The sequence below is a fragment of the Rhopalosiphum maidis genome, chromosome 3 (genome assembly GCF_003676215.2).
Source record: "Rhopalosiphum maidis isolate BTI-1 chromosome 3, ASM367621v3, whole genome shotgun sequence".
Lineage (NCBI taxonomy): Eukaryota > Metazoa > Arthropoda > Insecta > Hemiptera > Aphididae > Rhopalosiphum > Rhopalosiphum maidis.
In genome coordinates this window covers 70020143-70032541 of record NC_040879.1, presented here as the reverse complement: position 1 = coordinate 70032541, position 12399 = coordinate 70020143, and the positions used below count along the sequence as shown (strand labels likewise).

At 26.7% G+C, this 12399-nt stretch overlaps 2 protein-coding genes across 2 annotated transcripts; both read right to left on the bottom strand.

Moving 5' to 3' along the window:
• Positions 1-3108: 3108 nt before the first annotated feature.
• Positions 3109-3678, bottom strand: LOC113558253. Its single transcript, XM_026963731.1, has one exon. It carries the CDS (start codon positions 3676-3678, stop codon positions 3109-3111), a length of 570 nt encoding a protein of 189 aa, XP_026819532.1.
• Positions 3679-5958: 2280 nt separating this feature from the next.
• On the bottom strand, positions 5959-9070 carry LOC113558254 (52 kDa repressor of the inhibitor of the protein kinase-like). Its single transcript, XM_026963732.1, has 5 exons — positions 9001-9070; positions 8751-8837; positions 8431-8611; positions 6963-8073; positions 5959-6033 (listed from the first exon to the last, which is right to left on the bottom strand). The coding sequence occupies exons 1-5, from the start codon at positions 9068-9070 to the stop codon at positions 5959-5961; spliced, it is 1524 nt and encodes a 507-aa protein (XP_026819533.1).
• Between the last annotated feature and the right edge of the window lie 3329 nt (positions 9071-12399).

Sequence of the window (12399 nt, the reverse complement as noted above, 5' to 3'; positions counted from 1 at the left end):
ACCTTATCAAAGCACTAGGCTAACCACAACTGTCCCATTTTACGATTATTGATAAAATTGAGTAGATACCATTTCATTTATTATTATTCTCTATTATAAAAGAGGGATTAAATTGATTTTCATGCCAATTAATAATAAAAAGTTATATTATAATTTCTTATTAAAATAAAATATTATAAAATATTGATAAAAATATAATTTTGTTAATTGCTTTAATCTCAATAAATTCAATTTATTATATTAACTATCTTAAATCTATATTTTTTTTTTATTAAAATAACTTATTTTATATTATTTAATTTTAATTTATTTAACAAATGATATCTTAATTTTAAAAATTATAACTAAAAATTTTTATTTTATTTTTTAATTACTTATTTATTTATTAAGGTTTCAAGTTAAATTAAACTTAAATCTTCAAAATTAAAAATATTTGTTTTCAACCTTAATTAAATAATTAATACCATTAAATTTGCAATTTAATATGATATAATTTGAATATAGAGTTAATGGTAAAAATATTTTTAAATAAGTATATAGATAGATTTACAATTTATAACCAATTATCAGCCATTTTATCTTTTAATTAATCATAAAGATATTGGTACTTTATATTTCTTATTTGGTATTTGATCAGGTATAATTGAATCTTCTCTAAGTAACTTATGTTAACTAAAATTAGTTAAATTTTTTTGTTTACAATTGAATACCAGGTGTGATTCTCGCTAACTCGTCTATTAATATTATTCTTCATGATAGTATCTAGTAGGTAGTTCATTTTCACTATGTTTATTTATAGGAATTTTATTTGCTATTATTGCTAGTTAAATTCAATGAATCTATTTTTACTGGATTTTCAATAAATATTTTTATTATTCTAATATTTTTTTTTTCCTTAACAAGTTAAAATTAATCCTAAACCCCCTCCTAGCTGCTCTAACATCCCTAATAAACAAAATCCTATTCCTCGTCATTCTCTCTACTTAAATAAATGAACACACACATTACATATCTTCTAATTATCCATACCATAAATAGTATATATTATGTAAAAATAAATTCTTGATTGTATTAAAAGAATTTGTAATAACATGTAATATGTTGACACATTTAAAATATAAATATATAATGAATGAAAAAAAAAAAGATGATGTCATCGATCGGATCAATAATTTCTATGTTTAATTTACAATACTTAAATTAGAATTTTATTTTTTAAATACCTTTATTTTTAAATTAAATTCAAGTAACTATTGAATATTGTTATATTCATAATTTACCACCTTTAAAACATTCATATTTAGAATTACCTTTAATTATTGATTTCTAATATGGAAGAATTAATATACAATAAACTTAAATTCATTTCTAAAGAATGATCTTTTTTTAGAAATTATAAATTGATTAAAACTAAGACTCCAAAAAAGAAATTCACCACTAATAGAACAATTATTTTTATTTCATGATCATACAATTTTTATTATAATTTTAATTAACATTTAACAATTAATTATAAGATACAAATACTTGAAAATCAAATAATTTAATTTATTTGAAACACAACTCCTCTCATTATTCTTATTTTTAATGCTATACCTTCACTTCATCTTCCTTGTTTAATATATTTGTTAAATTTGCATATATTAAAGAATAAAAATGTTTTAAGAAAAAAATTTTATCCTTTAAATAATTTTATAAAAAAATTAATAATCAAAAGTTATAATAAAATTAATTATTAAAACTAATAATAATTAATTATAATTCATCATAGTCTTTCAACTATACACAGTATTTACTGTATTTGTACAACATACCTATGTTTGACAAACATTTCACCAGCCCCATTTTTTTATTTTTTTTTCCGTCATACATTAATGCGCCAGAAGTGTGAATTTGTACGATGAACACATGTGTTCAAAATACCTCAAAATTATATTGAGTAAAATTAGGTAGTTTAAATCTTTTGCTGCCAGGAAAAATGCTCCATTTGTACCTAGGCTAATGCGATCCTGTATCCTAAATAATAATATCATTGACTAAATATTTTGCTTAATACTATGTGACCGTGAGCCGTGTGCACTCCAAATTTACTATGCCTATGTGTCATATGATTACACCTATCTTGTGGTTGGTTTGCATTATAAACGTTCGGCGCGTGATATACACGATTTCCTGAAGTACAGGTTGCATGTCGAACTCCCATTAAAGTTGATTCACACTGTACGGAACGTCACAGACCGGCAACGTCACGTAAAAATCTTCATCCGTTCACATTACAACGTCAACATCCAGAAACGCCACGGAAATATTACCGACGCGGCGTGAAACACTCGCTCACTGCTCCGAGTTTTGACTACTGCATATCTGATCTCACTTTAGATTAAAATTAAATGTGAGTATGTGATCGGAGAACCAAGTGATCTAATTATGTGAAACCGCTGATCCCAATGTCCCCAGTACTACTAGCGCGCCACGAGGACAAGCGTATACCTACTATTTTTATAACCCGTAACTGGTACAGTGAAAAATAAAAACGTTAATGGTACAGTGCGGTGTGACATACCTCTACATTTAATAATAATATTTGGACCTTTTTAGATTAAGTTCTTAAATAATTTTATTCGTATTAATAATTGTTATAATATAAACAATCATTCTAAATTTTTTTTTTTCAAAAAAATTATTATTTCTTAGATTTTCAATGAATGAATTGTGAATAAAAAAAAAATCCTAATACAATTATTTCTGAATCCTTTATTTTGTTCTAGAATTTTTCAATATCAGTTTTTAAGGTTAAAACCTGCATATAATAGGAGAAGACATACTATAGAACAAGATTTAAAAAAAAAATAACGTAAAAAATCATTTTTTAGGTAAAAATAACTTAAGACAAAACTCCAATTAAAATGTTTTATTTTAATAAATAAACAAAATGTTAAACCTTTGAAAACAAAAATAAATATAAGAAACTTCAAATATAATAGTAAACATAAATAACAGAATATAATGTATAATAATATAACTAATATAATAGTAGTTAAAAATAAAAATAACCATTTCTTGGTAACAATTTAGATGTTAAAAAACGAGAACATGGAATTAATTTGTTTAGCATCCCATACATTTTGAACAAACTGTTTTACAGCATTGTAGACATATGGGGTCTCCACAAAGGTAGCATTGGAATGTCGTTTTCCTTTTTAGTTTAGGTGGACATATGCGGCAAGTTTTTTGTTTTTTCAATTTACCTTCATATAATGGCGTGTCTTTTAGATTTTTTCTCATTCCTAGAACTCTTCCTATACTAAATCTTATGTCTCGCAAAATGCAACTATTTTCGTATCTTCGTTCTAATTCAGGCTTCACTAGCTCAAACGCAAGTTTTTTCATAAAATCAGATCTTGATAATATAGGGTTATTTTTAAATGAATTGTGTAAGACAAATGAGTTTACACTAGAGATATCAAAAAGACGATAAAATATTGCCAATGGCCATCGGCGAGTACGACGACCGGTACAGTACACCGAACATTTTTCATCTAATGAATCCACACCTCCCTTAGTTCTATTGTAATATGAAATAATTTCTGGCTTTTGTACATCTTCATCAAATTCTTTTAGATGGTGCATAGAAGATATTAATATAATTGCTTTACTAGGTTTAGTCACGTGCGACATAAGTGTTAAATCTTTAGTAAACCCGTATGTCGTTGTACCTACGATACTTTTTTTTTTGGTAGAAATTCTGGTGGTATTTCTCTCTTATTTTTCCTTAGAATGCCAACATACGTTAACCCCCTTTTTTTTAAATGTTCGACTAGTTCAATGGAACTAAACCAATTATCTGCTGTGATATTTCGATTTGTCCCTTCTATTAGTTTCGACAATCTCAAAACTGCCTGAGTAGGTTTTGGAAACTTTCTTTCCACCGGGTCTAGTGTAATTCCATCAGTGTTTTGACCAGCATAAATATATGCATTATGTAAATAATGAGTTCGGGAATCGGTTAGGCACATTAATTTTATTCCGTATTTTGCAGGTTTATTTGGCATGTACATGTAAAATATTTATCATACAAAAAAAAACATAAAAATATATTTGATTACAAAAATGTTACGCCAATAGTACAGTGCGGTGTGAAATACCGCTGAACATTTTATATCGACAATAACAAGGTATGATAGTGAACATAACCTTAAAAACCCATATTTTCATATATATTTTACCTCCATACAGAGGTATACGTAACCTCCATGTAATATTATCAGTATTATAATTGATATGAAGGACAAAAAAAATGCAGCGGTATATAACACCGCACTATACCAGTTACGGGTTAATAATAATAATATAATTAACTGTGTTTATCTCACACAAATAATTGTAAAGATATCTTTAATCGTGATTAAAACGCAAATGAGTATATGAGGTTTCTCGTCTGAAAAATAGTCACCTAGCTTAAGCCACCCAACTTACACACGTTTACGTTACAAAAACAATAAATGCCAGTAATACGAGTAATACGACTCCGTCGCAGCGCGTAAAGCAATTATTAGTTGCTACATTAATTCGCTGTGTCAGTTTATTATAAATTTAGTTCATCGTCATTTTCCAGACACTTAGTTGATTTTTCTGAAGCTTGAATGAGGTGAAGGACTTGTATCAGATTGTGTTAAGCTTATACAGGTGTGTATTTCATATTATTCTTTAATTAATTATTGTGTATGCAGTAATAAAATCAATCATTATTTAAAACTATATTATTATTCAATAAAACCAATTATATCATTATTAGAAACGCTATACTCGAGTTATTGGATTATCAGCTAAAAAATAAAATACATTTATATAAACTCCTTTGTCGTTAGAAACTCCAGTTATAATTTTAAATTGCTAAGTACCATTAATAGGTAGGTAAGTTAAAACAACACTTTATTAAGATTTTTAGTATTAAATATAATTTAATTACAACTAATATTTTATATGGTTATAATTAAAGCAACTGAATATTGCATATTGCATCAGAGTGACCTAAAAGTTTTATTTAAATTGTGTTTTTAAGTTTGATTAACTGATTAAGTTAATCATGAATAAATTTCTTCCATTCATCTAAGAATGAATAGTTTTGTATCAAATTTTGATTTTGATAATATAATTATAATATATTTGTTTAATTTTTAATATTCATTCCAATGGCTTACTATATAAAGTATCCAGAGCCGGATTAAGGGGGGGGGCTAAGAGGGCTATAGCCCAGGGCCCCTAAAAAAAAGAAGGCCCCAAAAAAATTATAAAATTATAATTTTTGTACAATTTCAAAAAGAAATTATAACAATTTATATTGTTAGATACATTCATATAATTAATTTAAAATTGCCTGCAATAGTAATATTCGAATTACATTATACACAATATACTTCATTATTTCATGTGTATTATTTTATAGCTCCAGATATGAGGGTTTTTCGCATAAAAATAAACCTTGAATTACAATCATTTATCGTTAATCATAATCGTATCATTTAAAGATGATATCTAATAATTATATCATATATTTTATGATTAATTTTATTATCTTTTAAGTTTCTATTATACATGTTATACCAATATACCGTAATTGTATTTACCTACTCAGTAACAGTTAGTCGTTCATGTTTGTAAGTAACGTCGGTCAATCTGTACACCGTGTTATACGTTTATTTTAAAAGTAAATGTTAATTTTAAAATAATTTAATAAAATAAAATGTCCTCAAGAAAGTATCTTTCTGGTGCAGAGAAACGAAAATTAAAACAACAAAAAGATGACGAAGTAAAGAATCATCCAACTATTTTTAAATTTTTCAAACCACAAAACGATACAAAAAGTAATGAAACAATTAATTCTTCTTTTAACACGTTGGCTGCCAGACCTATTTTCAAAAAACTAATCGTGTGTACCATGAGAGTCACTGGTGTCTCTCACATGGACTTTGTTAGTGTACCAATAGAAATTTCAAATAACTTTCTCTGTGTACCGAGTCCATATCTTTGAAACTAAAAATCCTACAAAAAAATGTTCGATATAAATAATTTTCTAAATAACAGTTAGATCACGATTATCCATTTTTTTTCATGAGAAGCACCGGTGATACTCATGGTACCTATAGAATATAATCAAGGGCGCCCATAGGTAAATTCTCAAGGGGGGGACAAAATCTTAATTTATCAATACATTTATAAATAGGAATAGGAATAGGAGATAGGAAGAGGTCTACTGCTAATTATTATGCTATTACATTATATTATGTAAATCAAACTGGAAGATTATGAAATGATAATTATTTAACCAATTAACCATAAAAGTAATTAATCGAATTTTTATTTAATTAAAAACATAAATTGGACACTGAAAACAATTAATTATATTTATTAAAATATTAATTTACAAATAAAAATTGTAAATTTCTTTTTTTAATACCAAATATGTTTATTACTTCTTCTATATATTCATTCTTTTTATCATTAATTTTTTCCCTGTGTACACTTATCATACATAACCCGTCAAGTCTATCTTCACACATTGTAGATCTCGTCCATGTTTTTACTCTTCGTAACGTACTAAATGATCGTTCTACAGTGCATGTTGTAGGTGGTAATGTAATATAGATCATTATACATTTCTTGACGGCAGGAAAAAATTCACACTCCACCAATAATTTTTTATAATCTTCCATTGTATCATTTATAAATGATTGTGATTTTAATTGCCAATAATCATACCAAATTAAACCATTAACTTTTATATTAGGTATTTTAAAATGATTTTCAATATCTTGAAGTATGTTCAAATATTCATTTTTTTGTAGTTTAATCATTTCATTTGGAAGCAACCAACATAATTTAAATGGAGTCTCATTGTTTTCATTAAATCTATTATTTAACGAACTAATAATAGAGTCTAAATATGGTATATATATGGATACTCTGTAATAATCTTTGATAGAATCATTTGATGAACAATTATGATTTGATCGTTGACTCTGATGATTTGTTCTTCGAGGTATTTTAAGTACAAAATCTAAGCTATTTGCTGCTTCAGTGATTTCCTCAAAAATTGTATTAAAATACTCTATGCTGTTTTCTCTATGTTTATTCAATATGCCAAGAAGTTCTGTTTTAACAAATTTATGAACAGAATGAAGATTAACACTTGTACCTTGTAATTTGGTCACAACTGGTTCTAGAACAGAAGAGTAATAAGCAATTACTTTTAAACTAATCAAAAAAGTACTATTTGATGTGGCTGATGAAAGTTGGAACGCACGATTTCTCGTAACAGTATTTGCTTCTGAACTAATAGATAACTTTTCAAGAACATTTTTAATTTCAATAAAATTGTTATCAAATAACCGTATACATTTGTACTTTTCTGACCAACGTGTCTCACAAAATAATGGAATATTTGGAATAAGTTTTCTTCTCAAAATACTTTCTCTAAAAAACTTAATTATTTCCTTTACAGTACCAATAGTATTTCTGATTTCAGGAATTGAATTTTGATCGTTAACTACTAAATTGAGTTTATGTGAAGCACAATGAAAATAACAAGCAGTTGGATATATTTTTCGGATAATTGCCTGTACACCATTTTCTTTGCCACTCATGGTTGAACAACCATCAAATCCTAAGCCAACAAGTTTCAACATATTTAAACCATATTTTTCTGTCGATTCTAATATACTTCTTGATACACCTTCTGCATTTAAAATATGTATTTCACTAAATCCAATAAATTCCTCATGCACTACATAATTAATATCAATATATCTTACACCAATAGATAATTGTTCTTTTCCTGCAATATCTGCTGTTTCATCAGCCAGTAAAGAAAATGCAACTGAATTATTGACTTGGGATACAATATCATTACGAATTACTTGACCACAAATTTGAATAATTTCATTTTGAATTCTATGTGATATATATTTGGATTTCCCAGAGGCCGTGTCAAAATGGTTCGATAAAATATTATCACCTGAATCAACTCGAAATTTTAATAAATCAACAAAATTACCTCTATCAGCAGTGTTTCCTCTAAGGGCAATGTCATGTTGTCCACAAAACAATATTGATTTTATAATTGGTCTTAATTTTTTTCTATTATTTTCAACTTCTTTGTGTACTGTAGCATTAATTTGCTCAATAACATTTATTTTTTTTGAATTCATACTGTCTAAAAACAATTTTGCTGTAACTTTTGAATCATTATGCCACTGTGTTTTTTCATGTTTTTTTGACTCTTCAATTATCTGATAAAATTTTGTGAATGGTGTAATAATAAAAGAATCTTGTTTACCTCTGTGTACATTAGCTTTGAACAAAACACAAAATTTACAAAAAACCCCTTTATGTTTAGGTGAATAAATCATCCAATCATACATTTTTAAGTACTTCAAATTAAATGCACGTTTAGAATTTGATGCCATGTCATTTTTAAAATTATAATTTATAGTTGGTTTGTATGGATTAGTTAGTAGACTGTACTTTTTATCTTCTGGTATTGGATGAATATTAATAAAATCTCCAACATCTGACGAATTATATATTATAATGTTAGTATCGTTACTTACACCTGAAAAGTAATTGAATTTACATAATTATATAGAAAAATTGAAAAAATAAAATATTTAATTATAATAAATATTTAATCCTACATATATGATATGTTCTAATAAAAATGTTTAAATGAATAAAATAAATCCTATACTTACAAGGTGTTGATACTACTTCAGATATGTCTGGATCAATCATGGTACTGACACATGTATTACTATTAGTAGATGTGACTTGTGCATTACCTATATAAATATATTAATTTATATAATAAATGTAGCTTTGTTATTTTTTTATTTATAATTATTTAAATCATTGTATTTATATGTTTATTTGCATGGATTAAAAAAAAAAAATCTAATAGATAAGTAATTAAATATTAAAACATTAAAACATTTGTATACTCACACGGAGTTAACACATCGACTACAGAAATGGTTGGGTTATTACAATTTTTCTCTACAATTTTGTTGTCCATTTTTGCAGTTTTTGTTTTAAAATAATCTAAAATTTTCGATTTTTTACAGTTTTTTTCATCATCTAAAAAAATGGAACAGTAATGAAATAAAATTAAACCAGATATCATATACCATTTGGTATTCAATTATAGTTTCCAATTATTTAGTATTGATTAATAAATAATAAATGATATTAAATCTATACTACTAATTACTATTAAAATACGTTATCTGTCTAGATCCATCTAATATCTAATATATCTTACATATTATTATAATAACTAATAAGGATTACTTTTGAAAACTTACTTTCATACATGGGTGAAGAACTTGTTTCTGGCTCTGGGTTTTGACGTTTCGGAGTAAATACATACTTTTTTAATTTATTAATAGTACTCATTATTTCATTATTAAATATATTTAAGTAATATAACACTTGACACAACAAAGTGTAACGACTGAAATACTGAATAGTTTTCACTTTTCTATTTTTTACTATAAAATGTAAGGGTCGGGCCACACTACAGTATTATAAGTAAATTCATGAAGCGGTACACGACGACGGCGACGAACAGTGAAACCAGTACGTATAGCGCGTCTAAATTTAAACATGAATGTTTATTCGCGAGCAGTAAAACCGTCCGAACTCATGACAAAATATATATTATAATAATATCTAATGAACATTGTTTATTTATTGTTGTTATTTATAGCTGATAACTTGATTTGCCACAGTAAATAAACCTATTTTCCATAAACAATTAATTATAGATTTTCATATATTTTAATATTTAATTAATTTTTTTCTAAATAAATAGATTCTGACCACAGTAAACAATTTTCCAATATTTTCTACATTTTCCAGGGGGGGGACATGTCCCTCCCTTGCCCCCCCATATGGGCGCCCTTGAATATAATTAAGTGTATTATGCGTTGAGTATCACTGGTGACTCTCGATTTCTTTTTTTATTTATTAGTGATAATTTGCCAGTATCTAGTCAATAATAATTAAGTTTTGTAAGCAATTCATAGATAATAAATATTACCTACATAACAACATAGGTCATTTTAATGCTATGGTTAGGTACATGATAATATAATATGTTATTTCCCTCCAATTCTTATCACTATATTTATATTAATTATTATTGCAAATCGCAATAAAAATTATAGTTTTTAAACGACTAAAATTTAGTCATTTAATAAGCATAATGGACTCTGATGGTATTCTTTCTGCTCTGGATGACTCTGATTTTGAAGACTCAGGTAGTGAGTACAATCCGAGTGACGTTTTATACGAATCAGATTCTGATGACAGTATTAGTGTAGAACCAGATAATGAAAATACCCAAAATTTAGCTCAACAGGAAAATAGTATCATATCTGATGAATGGTTTAATGTTACAGGTAAAATAGTATTGAGTTAAGTAGTAAAGTAGTCAGTTTCTGAACAGCCTATGACATGATTGTAAAAATGTAATTGGTTTTTAGGAGATTTTCGAAAAAATATTATTTTTACTGGAGACAGTGGTATCAAATGTAACATTGACCAAGAATCTAAACCTATTGATATTTTTAACCTATTTTGAATGATGAAGTATTGAATTTGATTGTACTGAGACAAACAGGCAAGCTAAAAGGTACAAAAGACAATGGACAGACACAGACAGTTTAGAAATTAAAAAATTTTTAAGTATTGTAATGTACACAGGTATGGTTGGTTATCCTAAGATATCTGACTGCTGGAGTCAACATACTTTTTACATAAATAGTTATGTACCAAAAATTATGGCTCGTAATCGTTTTCAGTCATTGCTTAGATTTTTTCATATTTCTAATAATGATTATAATCCAGGGGATAGTTAGGAAAAATTCACCTTTAGTTGATTTATTAAATAATTCATTTAAACAAAGCAAAGTCCCAGCAGAAAATGTAGTCATTGAGAAACATTAGTACCATTTAGAGGTCGCATTGTATTCAGGCAATATATTCCCAAATAAAGCAGCAAGGTATGGAATTAAATTATATAATTATGTGACAATATTGGTTATACATCTACTTAAGTGTGTTCAGTGGTAAAGATATACACAGGATCGTAACAGTACATTGTCTTTTTCTGATACGTTGGTTCTGTCATTATGGAAAATTATTTAATGAGGAGATACTTTAATAGTAGATGAATTTTTACACAGTCTTCATATTGCTCACATTATTATAGACATAATACTCATATAGGTATGTACCTCTTAGGAAAAATGTTAAGTTTTGTCCTAGGATGTTTTAAATGCAAACTGAGAGTAGGTGAAATAAAAGGAAAGAAAATGAAAAAGGTGTGTTGTCAGTATATGGAAGGATAAAAGAGACGTTAGATTTTTGTCAACAAGACATGGAATTGAAATGTTAAATACTGGGAAAAACAATAGAAAAGGTGAAGAAATTAAAAAACCAGAAGCAGTTATATTTTATAATAAAAACAAGCAAGGTATTGATATTTCTGATCAAATGGCAATTTACTATATCCCATTTAAGAAAAACTATAAGGTGGTACCATAAACTAGCCTTTCACTTATTGTTAGGGTACAGCAGTGGTTAATTCTTTATTTTATACAAAGAAGTAACTGGTAAGAATATTCAAATATCTGAATTCATTCAAAATATTAGTCAAGAGTTGAGTCAGCTGGGTAACATAAGTTCACCATCTTCACAAACTAAAAAACATTATTTAGTTGAAGGATCAAAGTTAATAATGGCAATAGGAAAAAACGCCGTAGATGTGGTAAATGCTATATCAATTTGAGTAAAGTATTTGGGAGAGAAGAGGCACAAAAAAAATGTAAGCAAGTATATACTTATTGCTCTACATGTGAAGACAACCCATACCTGTGTTTAGAACATTTTCAAAAGAATCATAAATAATCTTACATTGTTAGTTATTATGTTGTTTCAATTTATTATATAGCACTAAAAGTTATAGTGTTTTCCATAATTATTTTATGTTGTTTTATTATACTTTTTATGAATTGTTAACTATACCCAAAGAATAGTGTTTATTTTAATGTTATTTCAAGTATTTAATATTTTTTTTTGTTATTTTGTTTGTAATTTGATCATTACTTGAGAAAGAAGTGTTATTTTATTTTATTTGAATACAAAAAAAAAATTTTTTCTTTTAAATTTGTTTTCTTGATTTTGAGAGTCACTGGTGATACCCCAAGTGAATCATATAGATAACACACTTAACAATAATTTAGTGCAAGAATTATTGAGAACAGCTGTTTGGATTTGCCAGTGTGACCACGGAAAGTGGAAATATGCGAGAGTCACAAGTAACTCACATGGTACATCAAG

Coding starts and splice junctions, on each gene's coding strand:
- LOC113558253 (XM_026963731.1), bottom strand. CDS start 3,678: ATGTCGCACGTGACTAAACCTAGTAAAGCAATTATATTAATATCTTCT.
- LOC113558254 (XM_026963732.1), bottom strand. CDS start 9,070: ATGGACAACAAAATTGTAGAGAAAAATTGTAATAACCCAACCATTTCT. Junction 8,074..8,430: donor AAACGTGCATTTAATTTGAA/GTACTTAAAAAT, acceptor CATTGCCCTTAG/AGGAAACACTGCTGATAGAG. Junction 6,034..6,962: donor CTATCAAAGATTATTACAGA/GTATCCATATAT, acceptor TAGGATTTTTAG/TTTCAAAGATATGGACTCGG.